Source organism: Brienomyrus brachyistius, chromosome 19 (genome assembly GCF_023856365.1).
Source record: "Brienomyrus brachyistius isolate T26 chromosome 19, BBRACH_0.4, whole genome shotgun sequence".
Taxonomy (NCBI): Eukaryota; Metazoa; Chordata; class Actinopteri; order Osteoglossiformes; family Mormyridae; genus Brienomyrus; species Brienomyrus brachyistius.
The window spans coordinates 5,739,673-5,758,855 of NC_064551.1; the positions used below are offsets into that span (position 1 = coordinate 5,739,673).

Genomic DNA, 19,183 nt, shown 5'->3' on the forward strand with positions numbered 1-19,183 from the left:
AGGTTTACTAATGGAATGCTACTCTGTGTGGGTGAGATTGGACAACTGCCTTATGCAACTCGAGGGTGGGTTACTAAGCATGTTAAACACAGCAAGCCAGAAAAGCTGATCTCTTAATTTATTGAAATAATGCAATACCATATTCGAACATCAACATTTTAAATAGGAAAACATATCCAAAAGACAATAAAACATACCGATTTGGGAAAAAAAGAGGAGACAGGACTTCCCAGAACTTCAAATTGAAAGAACGAACAATTAAATTTACACCCAAAAGTGAGGCTTTGAAGCTTATTCTCACGAAATCAGTACCAATCGCGACATACTGAATCAACCCGGACTGCCACATACAAGACAGGCTAAACCAGAGCTAGAACCAGCAGGAACCAGCGGAACCAGAACCAAGAGAACCATGTTGCTCATTCCCGTCCAACACACAACGCGCACTTAGGACGTCGTGTATGAAAGTGCTTTTTAGACGATTTTCCTTCACAGAACGATTGGTATGCTGCACCTATTGATGCCATAATCTATGCCTCCCTTCTAACGGAGACTGAATTTGAAAGAACATTCTAGAAATCTCTCGAGGATGCTCCAAAGAAACTGAGTTTACACGTTTGGCCCCGGCCCACATTCTGGTGCTTTGGGGGGAGGAGGAAAGAAAAAAAAAATATATTAGGTGTATTTTCTATGAACTGTATGTACCTACATGTACCGGTGTTCATAAAGGCATGTGCTGCAATACTCATGAAATAAGCAGAAAAGAGTCTAGAATAGTGTCCCTTAGGAACCAGGGTAAGAGTCAAACAAGTACAGTAAATACTTCATCGCCGGCACTGTCAGAGCTCAGGAGCATTTCATCTTGTGGAACGTCATGCAAAATCATGGTTTTGTACAAAAAATAAAATCAATGCAAAATTTAACACAGCCACAGTAGAAGGGCAAATCTACCAGAACAGTAACCCTGAATGGTAACCCAGTACCAGTGATTGTAACAAACTTCTGAGCACGAGAATTATCACACCGAGCAAATGTTCCCAATGGCACCCAGTACCTCAGTTCTGATCTCTACGCCATGCAGAACCACAGGCGGTTTTTGGCAAAAGAAGAGTTACGAGTGTTATGAGGGAAAAGCTACTCTTATTTAAGACAGACTGTACCGTCTTAAAACGGGAAGCACGATGTAGAGCTGAACGCTTTGGCGGTGATGTTCGTCACACTCATACAAACAAAAAATATGGATTAATACATGTCAAGGCAATACAACTCGGCGAGAAACTTCTCAGAATCACCCAACGATTCCACATTCCAAGTGTCTCATCAGATATTTACTGATTTAAATGCATTTCATTTTGTTTTTAGGCATATTAATATTTATCTGGGTTTGTAGTATACGTTATGTAATTACAGTGCGTGTCCCGTCTTGCTGTTTTTAATTGGAGTGCAGAACAGCTCAGAAAACAATAAAAAAATAAAGCTGTTTTGTGTATGTTTAGTTGATTTTAAACAACAAAATGGCAAAGTCACCTTTTGGGGGGAAAAAAATCTGCTCTCTAAAACTGTAAATGTCACAATTGAATATTATTCCCTTTTTTTTTTAAAAAAAAAAAAAAAAAAGAAAAAGACAAAAAAAAACCCCCAAGGTGGGTGTTGAGAGTGTGGGGCGGGGCGGGGCATACGGGCCCCCCAGGAGCTGTGAGCTTCAGACGTTGAGGAGGTCCTCGTCGCTGTCGTCGTGGAAGGAGGTGGGATTGGGCCCCCGCTTCCGGCGGGGCTTCTCCCGCCGCCTGCCCCGCCCGCCCCTCTCGTCCTCCTCCAGGAGTCCCACCAGGTCCTCGTCGCTCTCGGGCCCCCGTGGCAGCGGGCCCCGGCGGGAATGCTGCTGTCGGGCTGCGGGCCTGCTGGCTTGGACGCGCACTTCGGGCACCGTTAACACCTCGTCCTCGCTGTCCTGCTCGTCCAGCGGCAGCGAGCGCAGTGCGTCGGCGTGCACCGCCCGTGTGGTCACGTGACCATTCTCCTGCACCTCCTTTCCCCGCCGTGAAGACAATTCCGTGGGCTCCATCTCCTCCATCAGCCACTCTGTCTCATCATCCCCACCCAGCTCTTCTGTATTTACCTTAATTAAGATTAAGATTAACTTTATTGATCCCAGTGGGAAAGAAAATACATACGGCGCCAAAAACAGACAGGGTGCAAAGACAGCACACACTACGCAAACATGCAGCACCCGTGCGTGCAGTTTATACAGCTACGCTTATATGCATAACCTCTGTTCAGCTGTTACTTGAGACCTCCTGAAGCAGTACAGACATACAGGGGCAGCACGCGGAGCCCAACCCACCTTCGAGTACTTATAGGACAAGTCGCTTCCCCTTTTGCAGCATCCGGTCACTTTCTGTAGCACCAGCTCCCTGGAATAGCAGCACAAAGACACCTTGGCTGAGCAAGGAGAGTCTGGTGCGCGGCCGGAAGGAGAATTATCTATATGCAAATGCATGTTCACGCATAGGTCCATGGATTCTCATTTACTGAAAATGTAAGATCGCACTTCTTCATTTAAGACATTCATGCATACTTAAATACTCAAGCCAAAAAGGACAGGGTCTAAGGGTGACCTATACGGAGCCTGAGCATGTTTGACCCCCGAAGTCCAGGTTGTTTGGCTAGTGTGATCGCTCCGTAAAATGCTCAGACCTGCTTGAAGGGGTGGGCCCTGGCATGGTTCAGTTGGACTTGGATACGGAACACAGACATGCCTCGTCCGAACACGGAACACAGGCATGATGTCAATGATGTGACTGGCACACACACACGTGTACAGATACATCACACGTGAACTGGACCCGGGAAGAGTGCATCGGGTCGGCTGTACGGATCGGGAAATGACATTTATCAAATGGTGGCAAAGGGATCACTTTGGCCTACAGCAGAGGCCCAGTGCTTGCCGGAAATCTGAGCTGATGAGAGTATCCAGGAACAACTGGATACAACACACAGAAACTGATATTTCGTAAAATCTTCTTACGTGCAGCATGATTAAATGAAAATGGCTGATTGTAAATAAGCCACGAAATAAGGACATTAATCATGACGTCCACTGTGCCGTGCGATAGCGCTACTCTTCCTGTTTGCCTCTAAACAAAAAGTCGCACGATGATGACAAAAGCGCGTTCGAGCCCGGAATGTTAAGCGCAATGTCAGCACAGTCCAGCGGGGGAGGGAGACAATCATGCTCAGGCAGGGTACAAGGCGACTGGAGCAATGGTGGGTACACCCTAATATTCTCAGTACATTAATGTTTGATCAAAAAAGCTTTGCAAATGAAGTCACTCCCCCTCTGTTCCTACATTTGTCAGAGATTTGCTTCTAAACAATGCAAGTGTATAAAGGGAATTTTCTAGATTTTATACCACCACAGGGAACCTTATACTGCAGCAGAATAAAGTCTCATACCGATGCAAGGAATACGTTTAGTTTGAAGCAAAAGTGTAAATTATTCCCAGGTAATTAGGGCTCAGGCAGTTGGCTACTTGACCGACGAGAGATGACAGCACTACTGCATCAGCTGGAAGGGCACTGCAGTTTCAATCACATTCTGGTTCAGACACAGTGCCGGCACCGTTACCTCCTCTCTCGCTTGTGCAGAAGCAGGATCAGCAGGCAAACCGTAAGAACCACGAGGAGGAGGCTGAGGACCGCCCCCAGGGCCTGACTGCGCCCTGACAGGCCGGCATGCTCCTCCCCTTCCTCAGAAGGCTGACTGTTGTTATCTACCTCACTGGAAAGACAAGATATGCGCGTCACTGGATGAAGGCCAAACACAAGGTACAGGATTGGGCGACAGTACGACCCTATCACATTAAACGCGCCGTATGGAAACGTGCATGCAAAGACCCAGTATGTGAACGGCACTGACCGAATATTTCCAGCAGGAATGTCACCAGCGGCTTGTTTGATGGACAGTGACGCGGCAGAATCTGCTTTTAGACTGTTGGGGGATGGCATGTAATCGCCTCCGTAAATCTGTGTTTGTGTGTTACAGATGGATGAAACTGTCAAAATGCATAACCCTGCTAAAAACCCCGATCAGGCCTTCGGCTACATAAGTGCTCGCAAAACAATAAAGAAAAAACAAAAAAAACTTGTGAATCATCTACTGTCATTGGGGATTACTAGGGCTGTGCCGATTGCACAGAGCTTCCATTAAAACCCTAAATCGCTGTGTGTGATGACTAAATGCCCTGAAGCATCCAGGCATATTTTTTTAAATTTGTTTCTGTATCTGCGTAAGGAAGGAGGAGTGCAGCTTATTCAGGAAGACGAAGAGCAGCAGGATGCTTTCCGACTCACAAAAGCGCGCAGACGGCAGCCGTGTGCCAGATGAAGAGGTACTGGCAGCCGTCTGCCTCCAGGAGGAATTCTGGGATACCCTCCCCAGCCGAGGGGCTGCAGTGGAAGAGGATGGTAGAGGAGACCGTCTTGTTCGCATCGCGTCCGCAGTGCGATTCTGATGTGACAAAGACGTCCAAGTTCCCATCTGGAAGGACAAAGAAAATCATAAAGCGAAAATCTACAAAACTCACACTTTTCGCAATACTGTGTCGACCTGTTAAAGGCAGGTGAAAATCTATGGGGCGGTGAGAATGATAGTCTTGGGTACAGTGCCCAACGATGCCATTTATGGTCAGGAAAAGCCAAGCTCTGGTGTTACACTGCAAAGTAAAACTGCTCTGTATGAAACATAAAATTCCAGTGGCATGAGTCTGTTAAATTGTGTGGCACGGGGGAGGAACACTATGGCCCAGTGAGCAGCACTGCAGCCAGACAGCTTGAGCTTTGAATGTCACCGCCACTGTCTGTGGAGTTTGCATAATCTCCTGGTGTTGCAAAGGCAACTCTGGTTTCCTCCCCAGCTAAAAAACATCCACCCCCCCCCCCCACCTCAATTTAGTACCTTCCAACGAAATACACTGGCGAAGCTGTTGAGCCGAGATCAGCGGGCGGCGTGAGCGAGCGGGCATGCGAGTTTACCTTTGATGAAGTACTTGACGTTGCGGGACGAGCCGATCTTCCTCCAGTACTTCTCGTTCACCTTCACCTGGCAGATGTTGGCTCCGGTACACTGGTTGGACGACCCATTGGTGATGCCCGACAGCTGGATGTCATAGGTGTAGGTGTCCCCGTTGGACCGGATGTCCCCAGATGCCTGGTGCAGCCTGTGGTGAGGGGACAGTGTTTTAAAAGCAGGGTATCAAATTACCCCTGTCTGGTAAACACTAAGTACATGTATATTTCAACCCAGTCTAGTCTGATCTGGAACCACTGCATATGAGCCAAATACACAGGAAGTTGCAGACGGGTTTATGCGTATAAAACAAACAAACACACACTCCCTTTATCACTTGAGCCCTCAACACAGGACAATCCGGTTCATTTAAGGTTACTTAAGATTTACTCTCTTGGCCAAACGATCCTTTCATAAAGTTCCTGCATCTTTCAGTTCACTTAATTTAAGAGAGCAGGAAATACTAGCATGTTTAATATATTAAGGTTATATGAAAAGAGATCAAGTTAAAAGGGATCCCACCAAAAAAGGGGATGTCAAATAATGGGGTAAAATAAATCAATAAATGTCGGACTTGTGAATTTAAACTTGTGCAAGAGAACTGAACGAACTGAAACGGGTGACTAAGCTCACTGGTGCTGTACGCTCAAGTAAAGGCCACACAACTTCGACAATAAGTAACCAAGTCAAACCAACGAGACAGGTGCTGAAGTCAATAGAGGAACTTCAGCTAAACCGAAAAGCTGATGGAATTGATTAAAATTAATAAATAACAAAGAAACTCTGTTGAACTACTTTTGATCAGATGATTTTTGTACCTGCACCCTCGGTTCCGGCGTCATACAGAACATAAAACACGTGTTTGAAGCAGACATATTGCTCTTGTAAGGGTGACATCATTGAAGACAAACCACAAAGGATTCTCGAAAGGCTGGACGGCGGATCCGGATACAGACCAAACCACGAGTTAATCCGGACCGAGACGATAACAGTATTGATTCAAAAGGATTTTTCATTAACGGAAAAGGGTTTAGCGTAGTTTGAAGTACAAAAAAAAATACCAGTGAGCGGAAGTTTCCCATTATTGTTCATTCATTAAAGTTCATGAAATGCCATTTCGTTACTGAAAACTGTTCCGGACCTGTGACTTTGAACAAAAATCTGATGTAGACCTTTGATCAAAAAGCTTCACAACTCAACGCGGCTGACATCCTGCTGAAAACGCTGTATGCGTGCAGAGCCAGAGACGTCAACAAAACACACAAGCAACCTGTCAGTAGAGATACTGTCTCTCAGAGATACTGTGCATCATACTGCTGCTGAAAACCACTAATCCAGCTCTTATGCCAGATACATACGTCATGCGTCATGGAGGACTTCCCCGCTGAACGGGCAGTGGATCCCTCACCTGTAGTACAGGGCCCCGAGGCTGAAGGTCACCCCTGTGTCGGGGACCTTGATGGTCCCGTTGATCATCTCCACCTCGCGCACGGTGGCAGCACACGCCGCCCTCGTCTCCCAGACCACCCAGAACTCACATGCCTCTGCATCCACCCTGCTCACATTAGACAGGCACACAAATGACAAGACAGGCACGGGAAGAAAAAAATAAATCACTGATAATCCATTTAAAGCAAGAGCCAGACAACTAAATATACAAGTTTGCTGAGCTTTAAAATGAAATATGCGGGCAGTAACGGTGTCACACACAAGTATTAAATCACAGACTGATGAAACATCGAATACTTAAATATCACAAAGCAGGCCTCCACCCACCGGAGCAGCCTGGGGTTCCCGATGGTGGTGCCACAGCTGAGCTGGATGACTGTCTTGGCGGGCTGTCTGTTTTTGCAGACGGAGGCATTGTTGGTGTAGTTCACCTGGATCTTGCCATCTGCAGGGGAGTGGGAGGGGCATGGGTGAGGAGTGTGTTCCTCCGGGGCGGATGGGGCGAGGACACGGCCCGGGCCTTACCCACGAAGGCCATGGTCTGGGTATGGACACGGCCCAGCACCTGGGTCTGGCCGCCTCGAATTCGCCGGCACACCGATGCCCCTGCTGGACAGTCTGTCAAACCGGCGTGGATCCCCTGGCATAGGTTCAGGTAGTACCTGCGGGCAGCAGGGGCACCGATGGGTTAAGCTCAGGGAACCAGCTCCGCTCTGGCGTTAAACCGAATGCCCCCATTGTCCACTATTCTTTATCGCTTGTTTGTTGCATTGTTGAATTCTATTGTTATTTTAGTCTTATTTATTCACATCTTTTGATGCGGTTTGTTTTTCTTTGCGTTACTTTCTTTTCTATCATTTCCCTTCACGCACAATCCTGGAAGCGGGTGACAAAAAGTCTTTTCACTACTCGGTGTGTCTGCGTACGAGACAAATTAAACTTGAGCCGGACTCACGCGTCGCCGTTCTGGCTGAACCTCCACGGCCCGGTGAGCGAGGAGAGTGTGCGTAGGTCGTATGTGCGGTGATCGTGCACCAGCTTGCATTCCATCTTCCTGGGGGGGCACACGGCATCGGTGGCCCACTGGAAGGCAGCGTAGCAGCCAAGGGTCTCGCTCAGCAGCTCGGGGGTCCCGCGTCCCGCTGAACGGTCGCATGTGAGCAGGATGGACGAGTTCCGTGTCTCGTGCACTGTGAGAAGAGGCACGTGGAAATGAAAATTAAGAAAACGCTTCGCCATTTGCACAAATACAGGTGCACAGCAATGTTTGGCGTCCAAGGGTGGGGCCAGGTTCTCTTTCTGGCTCCCATAGAGCATTTTGGGGGCTAAGGTTCTTGCTGAAGGGCCTAAAAAAGATGTGTCTGTTCGGTCATGTGCATGTCCATTCATTTCTATTCGGAAAATTCTAATCCCAACATGATGACCTTAACTCCTACCCAGCCCTAACCATAACCATATGCACGCCTTTTGGCTATATTAGTTTTTGGATTGCACTCACAGTGCTTTATAAAATTGAGGATAAAAGGATACAGGTTATCATCGCATTGTGGGGTCATTGGGTCCCCGCAATGTGATAATTACAAAAATGTGCACAAAGACAATGCAGAGATTAAAATGACCGCTATACAAGTGCCCATTATTAAAAGCATTGAAAATGGTTATTAGTCTATGGTTACAGGTGTATGCTGAGCCGGTTACTGGGGACGCCCTGACTGCTAAAGCACTTTTCCCCTCGCAAACGCACCGCTGGCACAGAATCCCCACTGCTTGTCCTTGTCGTAGTTGCTGGTGGTGGCGCACCATGTCCTGCCGTCGGTCCTGCCTTCCGTGGTGCACTGGCTGTAGCGTTTCTTCATGAAGGTGAAGGGGAACACGCACATGGTCCCCGTGGTGGTGACTGGAAATGGAACCACAGTTAGGGAGCACAGTTACAGTTGATGAGTGCAGTTATGAAACACCTAAAACGTTCCCCAGGTTTTCGAGCTCACAAGTAAAAAAAAATGAACAAAGAATACTTCAAAATTAATGTCAGAATACGAATAATAAAAAAAAATCATGACCGATTACTGGACTGCAGATAGGAATCGCAGAGAGATCAGCATAAACTACACAGGGGTATGCAGCCCCGATCCTGAAGCTCCCGTATCCAGGTTTTCCATCTTACTCGACGAGTCACTATCTGCCTGAGATCAGATGTGGTTCATCAGAGATCAGGTAGGATGGAACACCTGCTGGATTCCAGCACTCCAGGATCAGGGTTGGCTACCCCTAAACTACGCTGCTAGAAAATGACAAATAACCGTGGTCCTGGGACCAATTATCACGTCACTGCACACACTGTCCTGAATCTGGTCAGAAGTAAAGACAATAAAACCCTACTTGACTAAAGACTCCTGTGAGATTCTTATTTCCTCAGAAAGCAGAGTACGCCCGAGTTGTTGTGAGCGGTGGGCGTCTGACCTGAAGGGCAGGGGTCTCCGCCGCCATACTGCACCAAGACGGCCTCATCCTCGTGCCTGTAGTCCATCTTCATGGCCTTGCCGTAGCCGAAGGAAAAGGCAGACCCTCCTGACAGCAGGCAGATGGCGCTGCCTCTGCACTCGCTCTCCGGCACCGTCCCGCACACGCTGACCGAGTAGGACCCCGACCTGGAGGACACCTGGCGAGCACGTGCGGCGAAAAGAAAGGTGAGGAGGGGCATGCGGGAGTCAAAGGGAGGGGAGAACCAGGATGTGGAGGCAGGAAAAAGGCGAGGTGTCACAGCATACCTTCTGGACAGCCCCGGAGAGCGACGAGAGGTCAAAGGTGAACTGCAGCCGCTCGTCTTTGAGGGTGCACCCCTTCACGCTGATGGTATCGGGGCACACCAGCGGGGTAGCCCACTCGAACACGTACTGGCACTCCATTCGGCTGATCATCTGTGGAGTCCCCTGTGGTGACACCAATCCTGCTTACCATACGGGTGACCCCAGGCAGAGTCGCGATGGTGTCCGGGACTGAGAGACAACGGCGCCTCATCGCCCAAGTTTGGATTCAACCTGGCTAACAAAATACTAAGCTTGTCCACTTTGAGGCATTAATGATGCAATATGCATATATTTTCATGTAACCTCTCGGGCTGAATACAGCTTCAAAATTCATATACTAATGCAGATGTCAAAAATAAGGAGAATTTTATCGGATATGACACCAAAGGAACCTCCGTTTCTGATGCTAGTGGTGTATATCAAACGGAAGGGCAGTACTTCAAGGTACTTCACATCCTTACTTACTATCCCAATTTCTGTCAGTGTTGGTTTGAATCACTCCCGGCTGACACCAAATAGGACCATTTTTAGAATATTTAGAATAGGATAGTGATAATAATGTATCTTTTCACACATCCCACCTTCCAGAACTTCCTGCAATTGGGGCTTAAGAGCCAGCCTGCTGGCCCAGGGATTCGAACCGTCGACCTTCCAATCATGGGTGGAAACTCCTGCCCCCAAAACTCGACAAACTCCCCGCAGAGCGACACAGTCGAGGACGTCGCAGAGGGGGCACCGATGCCGCCCAGGCGGCTGTGAGAACCTGACGGCGACCTACCAGTTCCGTGCCTTGCTGGCACATGAACTTGATGATGGAGCTGTAATTGGCGTTGGAGGAGCAGGGGGTGGAGCTGTTGAAGGAGATGGACACCTCGTTGTTGTGCAGGACTGGCGGGCCTGTGATGCGGCCGATGTCCTGTGCAGGGCACAGAAAGGAAAAAAGAAAAAAACACTCTGAGCTTGGAAGTCAGGGACATCGTGAATGAGATACTAGTGTCTCTCAAGGTACATGTATCCAAAACAGTTAAATCTCACATAGAGGTAAAAAAAAAAAATAAGGGTCCTACTGTTAGGGACATATAGACCGTAAACATAGTCACACATAGTCAGAGGTGAACAGGTAAGGAGGTTGAGGGCCGGTGGTCACTCACCACGGGGGGGCCGTTATCAGGGTCCATGCAAATGGCGGCCCCAGGCGGACAGTTCACTCCGGGGATGGGGTTCAGCGACTCGCAGATGTTGATGTAGAAGTCGGGGGAGTGATCTTCACCCAGGGCCACATCAATGGCCCGATGGTAGCCTGTCCTATGGATCAGAGGGCTCAGGTCGATGAGGGACGTGCTGTTCCATACAGAGCACCTGACCTATAGGTGGAGCACAGCAAGTGGTTACAGGAATATTCTCCAACGAGCAAACTAAGATGGCACACTCTCCTCCAAAGAAACTACACAGAATGCTGGCAAATAAGGCTGCACACTCTCCTCCAATGAAATTACACAGAATGCTGGAAAATAAGGCTGCACACTCTCCTCCAATGAAATTACACAGAATGCTGGCAAATAAGGCTGCACACTCTCCTCCAATGAAATTACACTGGTAAACAGAACGGCACTAGATATACCTGTCATGTACTTAGGTGGCGAAAAGCATTCTCACCTTCTGCTCACAGACCAGAGGGGTGAGCCAGGAGAAGAAGTGGACACATGTGCTGGGGTTGGAGTCCACCAGCACCAGGCCCCTGTCCCCCACCCCCGGTGTGGTGGACTTGCAGATAAAGCTGATGATGCTCTTGTGTCGGAGGGCCTTGTTGGCCTCGCACGGGGCCCCATTCTCGTAAGTCAGCTGCACCACCTGGTCTTGGTACGACAGGGTCCGGTTCACCATGCCGACGCTCCAGGCTCCCTGGTTGTTCTTCATGCAGACGGCTGGAGGAGCGGCACACCGTCAGTGGACGACACGTGCGCAGTCAGCCATCGGAGCACACGGCCTTCTCATCACCTGACACTCTCCTCAAATTAGCAGCCGAAACATTACAGCATCTTACAAGGCTAAAGCCCAAGCTGCCAAAGTTCTGAAAATTTAAGTGGCCATATCAACCATCTGGGTACTGGGCTACATTTATAAACCCTGCTCCTTTCTGGGCCGGTTAAAGAGTTGTTACCTAGAACAAATGACAGACCACTTTCATTGAGCGATGCCTCTTGCACAGGCTGCATGTGGGGGGGGGGGCTGCATTGAATATGCATAGGAGAAATATTTACACACGTCTCCTGCAATACTAACACAGTGAGAGGCTTGGCATTAAAATCAGTTTACTGCAGTTCTTGAACATGTCACTTAGCAGGACGGGAATGACGTTTAAACCGTAACGAGGACCTGATGTCTGTAAAGCGTAAAAAAATAAAATAAAATCTAAAAAAAAAAACCTTCAAACGGTTCCTCACCAGTGCCATTTTCACACAAAGATCCTTCCAGCTCGCCACACACATTCAGGTCGTAGATCTTCCTCTGGTCCACGTTGTCGTAGACCCGGTATCCAACTCTCTGGTTTAAGCTGCTCAGGTTGAAGAGGTGTCCTGCATTGAGGATCGAGGGACGTTGGACAGTCAGCGAGGAGCAGATTCCATGAGTGGAAGAATCCCGGCATGCGGTAGGGACTAACTTACCCGTGAGTGGGTTGGTGACCACACAGTCCCCATGGCTACTGGTCCTTAGTGGGCAGGCAGCAGCACTAAGCCACACGAAGGTATAGGTGCACTCCTCAATGGCCTTCACCAGATTGGGCATGGATTCCTGAGGCACGACCACAAAGGAAGCCCCTGAAGAATAGCTCTCAAAAACCCAAGAGCTCATGGCTCGGAGAACAAGCACGGTCACTAACCACTCTGTCCGGGTCACACCGGAAGTGGATGAAGGTAGTTCGGTTCCTCTGTCCGTCTGGACACAACGACCCACTGGTGTAGTGCAGCACCAGCGCATTGTCCTCCCATTTGGGCCCAGACTCAACCTCACCGAGGCTCATGTAGTCCTTCCCGCTTTTCATGCAGGACGCCGCTGTGGACGGGCAGCCCCAGTCACCTGCAGAACGTCAGCAGACCAACTGTGATGCAGGGAGAACCCACACATGTGAAGCAAATGAGCAGGACTGCCCGGGGAGAACCCGCACGTGTGAGCAGGACTGCCCGGGGAGAACCCGCACGTGTGAGCAGGACTGCCCGGGGAGAACCCGCACGTGTGAGCAGGACTGCCCGGGGAGAACCCGCACGTGTGAGCAGGACTTCCAAAGAAGTGTGAGGCATCATTCTCTTTTTTTCCCCCCACGATTTTTAAATTAACTTTTACAAAAAGGGACAATCTATACACAACGTGTAAGTGCAGGTATTCTGAATATCCCATAAAACTATATACATCTAAAAAAAATAAGGACTAACCAAAATGGAATGAATGAAATCACTGGCAAGAAATAATTAGAAAAATGACGCAAGATGAGGACAGACACAGACAGTTTTACATAGTCTAATCTAACACTGTGAACGGTCTGAAACATACTGCTAAGACACCAGAAACGAATATCTGCCACAAAGTCAATAAATGTTAGAAGACCTTGTCTTTATCGTCCATGGGAGTGACATTTTACTTCATTTTAGCCTTAAGCTTCAGGCGATTTGCCTGCATGAGCTGTGTTGAGAAAGCAAAACTTTACAAGTAGATACCCCAGAGTCAGAAATTAGTGCTGTACTTGTTTCAAAAGCGGTATTCCTAAGAATCCATTCACAAGAACTGCAAGATGTAACAAGAATTTGCTTTTTGCCACAAGGCCAGCTTTCTAACTCTGATTATATCTGACTCAAAGTGCACAGGATCCTCCTCAGCTCTGCTAGTTTGATCTGTGATTAGTGAGAAAGAGACAAAGCTGTCTGATCACAGAACTCTGAAATGCCAGTAAATACCAGCTACAAGGGTTACAAAGGATTATGATCTTTCTGGGACCCATGACATTTCAACTAGAATCTGTTTAGTCCACTTAACCACGTCATCAGCCATGTAGAGCATGAAATGCTGTATCTGATGACCCATTTCTCTTAGTCCTGATCTGACGTCGTTTGGAGGAAAACCTTGCGGGATCCAGACAACGGGACTCACCACTCTGCGGAACCAGAGACTTGCACACGTTGATGTAGAATCGTTGGTCTTCTCCTGTTTCTGACTTTACCACCCAGTTGTCGCGGGACATGGAGAGAGGTGACAGATCGTACGAGTTGCCTTTGTCATCACTGTTGTGCAAGGAGAAAAAGCAAAAGCTCGTGGCTGTAGGACGTCACCAGTACAAGTATTCTTCATAGAGCCGACTAGCCACGTGTGGATGGAGATGTCCTTACTTGTAGGTACAGCTGGTCGTCTTGAAAGGCAGACAGGCTAGAGCGGTATGCCACTGAAAGAGGTATACGCAGTCATCGGTCTCCTTGATAAACTCTGGGCTCCCCTGGTTATGAAGAAACACAAAACCACAAAAATTCAGAAGGGTGCCTTTCCATGGAATCCTTCCCAATCAACGTTCAACAGCTCAGCAGAATCACTGCTACATGACAGAAAATGCATGATGGACAAATCACCCATGTGTGGAAATGGGCCTTTGCCCACGACGTGAACTGGACCTCCAGAACATCCCAGTTTATTTGGGCAGGTAGTCGTGACATTAACGTTTCCGCGCTCGATAGGGTCATGAGTTTCAGCGTAGTTCTCAAAATGCAACCACAACCTCTGAACCTTTTTCTAGTACGGTCCGTAACTTTCAGTTCCTCTACATTTATCCACTACAACACTGGTCCCCAGATCTCACCTTCAGAATACCCACTTAGGACAACCACATCTGAGCATGCGGCCTGGTCTGTATGAATTTCACAAGAGAGCAGCTCAATTTTTCACCCATCTAGTACTCACAATGCTCTTGCTGTGGTCACAGATGAAGACGATGGTTGTAGAGCGCTGGTAGATCTTGTGGCAGATGTCTCCTCGGGTATAGTTAATCATTAGAAACCCATCATCATAGGTGATATTCTGTGTGGTTAATCCTACAAAAGCAAAGGACACAGCCTGCTTTAGAATCAACCAATGGTGTGGCGTATAGGGCAGAACTTCCTGTGGAACTTCCTGTAGAGGAGGCGTTATCAGGATGGCTCACCTGCAATTTTGTGAGTACTTCCCTCCACCTGACAGGATGACACGCTGTCTCTGCTGGAGTCCTTGAGCGAGCAGACGCTCTGCTGGACCCCCTTGCACACCCCCAGGTGGTATTCATATTTCCCACTCTTCACCTCGTAGTCCCTCACAGAGAGAGGCATCAAGTTAAACACGTGGCCGGTCCTGGGGTCCTGAACCTGGCAGTTCTCACCTGAGATCAAAAGGCACACACATCAAACACAGAAGAAGGTATGATGCTCCTACTAGATGAGATGAGGGGCTGCAAGATGTTTGGGTGACAAAGGCCAGAACACACCAACATGCCACCTACCCTGAACCCTATGGATGGGACAAGCCTCTGACGTTCTCCACATGAAGAGGAATTCGCAGCCATCCCTCCCAGCAAACATGGGAGAACCCTGTGGATGGCAGGACAGAGACCACATGCATATCATAAGGGGCGAGGGCTAAAGGCACATTACAGTCACCATGTTTTCACAATAATGACGACGATGCCTAAAGACCTTTGCTTTCAATTGGTGCCAAGATACAGAAATAATAAATAAGGCAAACAATGTCAAACACCATTCTTACGTCGTGATAAGTGCATTACAAGAAAGGCTCCCAAGGACTCCATTTCTGAAACAGCCGCAAAAATAAAATAAAATTTAAAAAGACCCTGGCTGGAAATTCCACATCCTACGTAGCTCTCTTTCAGATTACGCAAAAACTGCACTCAGTCTTGAGGATAAGAAAAGACTGAAGTACAGTCTGAGTCACTACTGAAGTATAAATCATGAACAAATATAGTCACTACTTCAGTAATTCATTAATCATGAACAGACATGAACAGACTTGTGTTATTCATGACTTGTTCCTTCAGTAGTTCACAAAAGGTTTATAGAATTAACAGATATAGTAAGAAAAATAGTAAATGCTTGAGATAAAAGATGCATCATGATTCATCAATGATGAATTAACACGAGATTAGCATGCAACAATGACTTAGTTTGTTAACACATATGTATTAGCATAATACTACATTTAGGCTCTCTCAAGTAAATTGTTACAGTATATCTTAATGTCTAATATTTTTTGCATATTACACAGTGACCAAATGAATTGTATTATTCATTCATCCATCCATTTACCAAACTACGGGGGGTCCAGATCCTATCCCGGAAGCTACGGGAACGCGGCAGGGAACAACCCAGGATGGGGGGCCAGCCCATCACAGGGCAGACTCACATACCATTCACTCACTCATGCATACCTATGGGCAATTTAGTAAGCGGAGACTCAAACCCAGGTCCCAGAGGTGTGAGGCAACAGTGTGAACCACTGCACCACCACGCCGCCCCCTGAATTGTATTATTATTATTATTATTATTATTATTATCATCATTATTAACAACAGATGCCACCATGAAAAAGTGTTCCACACAGACTTCCATCAAGGGTGCCACACTCTGGAACAGGGACCATGATGGCGCAGAGGGCTGGGCGCAGGCTGCGTACTTACAGGGCTGCTGTCGCACTCGAAGATGATGCGGGTGGAGTAACTGCCGCTATCACACCGATCCCCGTTCAGGTAAACCACTGTGATGGAGCCGTCCGGAGCAACCTGGGGGCTGGACTGCATGAAGCCCAGGTTCACAAACTTGTCACCCAGCTTGCCACAGGCACCCAGGGCTCCCCCTGCAGGGTAGGGAGTCACATCGAATCAGTGTCACATATTGTGATTGGGCACAAGCAGAACCTAAAGAGGACTACAATTAGATGAAGGTTAGTGATCCCAGAGCGGAATTCTAGAAGAAAAGGGTAAGTTGCTGCTGATGTTGGCAAGAGATGGAACATCGTAATTTTGCAGAGTTTGACGTGTTCCTGGGTCAGGGAGGGGTCTGCATTTCACTTCCGTAACTAATCACAGTCTGCATTGTATGACATGACCACATTGGTGCCCTTTCTCCCTCATTTTTAAGCTCCTGCCATCGTGCCTGGGGGAGGGTCTGGCCGAGAGGATCGAAGCCTCTGAGTCTGATCAGAAGGTTGTCAGCTCAAGCCTCATTTTTATTATAGATGTTATAATCATCATCAGAGAAATAAAGATGCACACGTTCCTTTGTTTGCATCTATGACACGTCCCTTAACATAGGGGGCACACAATTAAACGGGTTTACAAGCCTGTCCACCTTGCCGCTTAACAGAAAACACTTGTTTAAACTAATGCTATGATGTCATCCACTGAAGACTGTGATTGGTTAAAGAAATGAAGTGCAAGCCCCTCCCTCGATGACACGGGGACACGTGGAGCTGGCCATGAAGTGCTAAGAGATGTCCTACTAGTGAACAGAGAATGCTAGTGAGTAGCTCTGCGTGCTGCCTGCCTCTGACCCACCGGAACAGCCGTCTACCCGAGGCAGTGGCTTGCAGATGTTGATGTAGAACCTCTGTGACTGCGCCTGCCCGGAGACGTCGACGGCCTCCCAGGGTCTGTCGCTTCGGCTGAGGTCACTAAGGTCATACTCGTTGCCGTGGTGATCTGCAAGCACAACACAGTTGCACACAATGGCCACAAATTGCCATCAGTAGGGTAATCTTGTGAAAGGCAAGACAAACAGCAATATAGCACTGCACAATAGAGAAGGTGCAGGGTCATTATAAATGCCCTTCTCCTAACCGATGACGTGGCAGTCCACAGGGGCGGGCAAGCAGGCAAGGCTGGTCCGGAACTCAAAGAGGACATCGTGGGTCACGTGATCGCTGGTGCTCAGTTCCTCCCGGACCAAACTCAGAGACCCGGGGCTCTCATTCTGGTCGCACACAAAACCGATGGTGAAAGTGTCTCTGATTCCTGTGAAAGGGATATTGACAAATAACAGAACACCATCATTAACAGGTCATGGAGACTATCAACTACAGCATCCAATGCTCACATTGACAGGTTTGGAAAAGACACGTCGACAAAGACTCAGTCCCACAGCTCGTGCAGAACCACCGATTCACCAGAAAAAAAATCGATATAGTTTAATCAAACATTTCTGTCCCTCATTTCTCAAAGGGCATTCAAGGCCAGTGGTCCCATTGGCCCTTGTCCCTGGTCAACCTGATGAGGCTACTCAGGTGAACCCTACCTGTAGGTATATCCAGGTGTCCCTTATAGATGAGGGTCAGCTGGCCATCGCTGGAGAACTGAAGGGATTTTTCCACGCCAACGAGCGCCTTGGGCGTGCCGCCGTCCAACTCGCAGCCTGCCACCAGGACGTCACCATCCTTGCCGCACTGCTCTACCGCTCCACAGATGTTAACCTGCAGAAGACGAGCACCTCCATTAGCTAGGGGCGTGGGGAACTACTGCAGCTGCCAGAGCAAACAGGGACCCGGAGGCGTACCAGGAAAGTCTTGGAATTCCCAGAAGTGGAGTAGCCCGTCTTGGAGGCAAGAGGGAGCAAGTCGAACTCAAAACCTGTGGTGGGATCCTTCAGCGAGCAGGTCTAAACACAAATTGCACACTTCAGTAACATCTATTCATGGCGATATCATGGGCAGAAGGTCTGATACACAAAGACGACTTGCTAAAATAAAGTAAACTTGCATCTTGGATATTCAGAGACATGCAGCTGAGGCAAATAGCACACAACAGCTTATAACAAAGCAGGAATCCAATAAGACTAATCAAGGAGCAGAAGTGCAAGATAAAAGCTTTGAGGATGTAACGAGGCATTGGGTTAGTACCTGGTTTTTGATCTCCGTGGTGGAGATGGGACACGCTGCCTCGGTGTACCACAGGAAGGTGGCGGTGCAGTTCTGCATCATGATGAAACGCGGCCCAGAAGACTAGAAGACAAAATAAAATGGATTTTATTGATGGCTCATGCTGTGATCTGGCTCAAAAGCAGCAAAGTCAACACTAGATGACAGGAGGGATGCAGGTACCCAGAGGAAAGCAGTACGCAGAAGAGGAGGCAGGTCGAAGGCCCTGGGCCGGTAAGGCTGCTTACCACCACGCCTCTGAGGCACAGCAGGTGGATGCGGGTGGTGTAGCTGGCCTTCTGATCCGCGAACACGCAGGTGGAGCCCCCTGTATACTCCAGCAGCAGCTGCTCCTTGTCCACAAACACGGGGCCTTTCTCTGCCACGCCCAGGTTGCTGATGGACACGCTCTCTGCCTCGCCACCCTGCAACGGCACCGAGAGATGAGCGTTAGCTCATGGCTCGCTCGCCGCGAGTGGGAATAAGGGCACCCAGGCAGCCTGCCGGCGGACGCTGACCTCCTGCGGCTCGTACTGCGTCTCGCAGACGGAGGCGAAGCGGTCACAGCCCGGCATGGCATTGAGGGGGCGGCAGACGTTGATGTAGTACTTCCTCTGTGTCCTCAAGTCGAAAGTCTGCCAGTTCTTGGCACCAAAGCCCTCAGCCCTGGACAAGCTGGACACGATATGCGGGAATAATGAACAGCTGGAGACACGTATAAACAATATATGATTCAGAGGAGACATGATGTTTATAGCGTGGGGAAGATTTGCTTGTGTGTGCGGCTCGATACTGAGAGCATCTGAACTGGTTACAAATGACTTTCAGACACACATAACAGAAAACTAGATATTATAATCTTAAAATTGCCCGAGATATTTACCAAAAACCGATTAAATAAAAACAATGAATACAAATATGTGGT

General features: G+C 48.4%; 1 protein-coding gene across 1 annotated transcript in view; it reads right to left on the reverse strand.

The window, feature by feature from the left end:
* Positions 1 to 103: 103 nt before the first annotated feature.
* igf2r (insulin-like growth factor 2 receptor) overlaps positions 104 to 19,183 on the reverse strand; it is a 34,535-nt gene continuing 15,455 nt past the window's right edge. The window contains exons 18-48 of the mRNA XM_048985646.1: positions 18,777 to 18,933; positions 18,507 to 18,683; positions 18,241 to 18,342; positions 17,898 to 17,999; positions 17,640 to 17,814; positions 17,186 to 17,359; positions 16,904 to 17,047; positions 16,028 to 16,203; positions 14,837 to 14,924; positions 14,507 to 14,716; positions 14,266 to 14,396; positions 13,704 to 13,807; positions 13,468 to 13,598; positions 12,206 to 12,402; positions 11,991 to 12,117; positions 11,769 to 11,900; positions 10,981 to 11,249; positions 10,476 to 10,688; positions 10,103 to 10,240; positions 9,286 to 9,447; positions 8,978 to 9,176; positions 8,262 to 8,414; positions 7,473 to 7,707; positions 7,043 to 7,179; positions 6,845 to 6,962; positions 6,477 to 6,623; positions 5,035 to 5,219; positions 4,354 to 4,540; positions 3,629 to 3,781; positions 2,345 to 2,414; positions 104 to 2,119 (exon numbers count right to left, since the gene is read on the reverse strand). Coding sequence (XP_048841603.1) covers positions 1,703 to 2,119; positions 2,345 to 2,414; positions 3,629 to 3,781; positions 4,354 to 4,540; positions 5,035 to 5,219; positions 6,477 to 6,623; positions 6,845 to 6,962; positions 7,043 to 7,179; positions 7,473 to 7,707; positions 8,262 to 8,414; positions 8,978 to 9,176; positions 9,286 to 9,447; positions 10,103 to 10,240; positions 10,476 to 10,688; positions 10,981 to 11,249; positions 11,769 to 11,900; positions 11,991 to 12,117; positions 12,206 to 12,402; positions 13,468 to 13,598; positions 13,704 to 13,807; positions 14,266 to 14,396; positions 14,507 to 14,716; positions 14,837 to 14,924; positions 16,028 to 16,203; positions 16,904 to 17,047; positions 17,186 to 17,359; positions 17,640 to 17,814; positions 17,898 to 17,999; positions 18,241 to 18,342; positions 18,507 to 18,683; positions 18,777 to 18,933 — 5,110 coding nt within the window. The 3' untranslated portion in view covers positions 104 to 1,702. The remainder of the gene's footprint in view (positions 2,120 to 2,344; positions 2,415 to 3,628; positions 3,782 to 4,353; positions 4,541 to 5,034; positions 5,220 to 6,476; positions 6,624 to 6,844; positions 6,963 to 7,042; positions 7,180 to 7,472; positions 7,708 to 8,261; positions 8,415 to 8,977; positions 9,177 to 9,285; positions 9,448 to 10,102; positions 10,241 to 10,475; positions 10,689 to 10,980; positions 11,250 to 11,768; positions 11,901 to 11,990; positions 12,118 to 12,205; positions 12,403 to 13,467; positions 13,599 to 13,703; positions 13,808 to 14,265; positions 14,397 to 14,506; positions 14,717 to 14,836; positions 14,925 to 16,027; positions 16,204 to 16,903; positions 17,048 to 17,185; positions 17,360 to 17,639; positions 17,815 to 17,897; positions 18,000 to 18,240; positions 18,343 to 18,506; positions 18,684 to 18,776; positions 18,934 to 19,183) is intronic.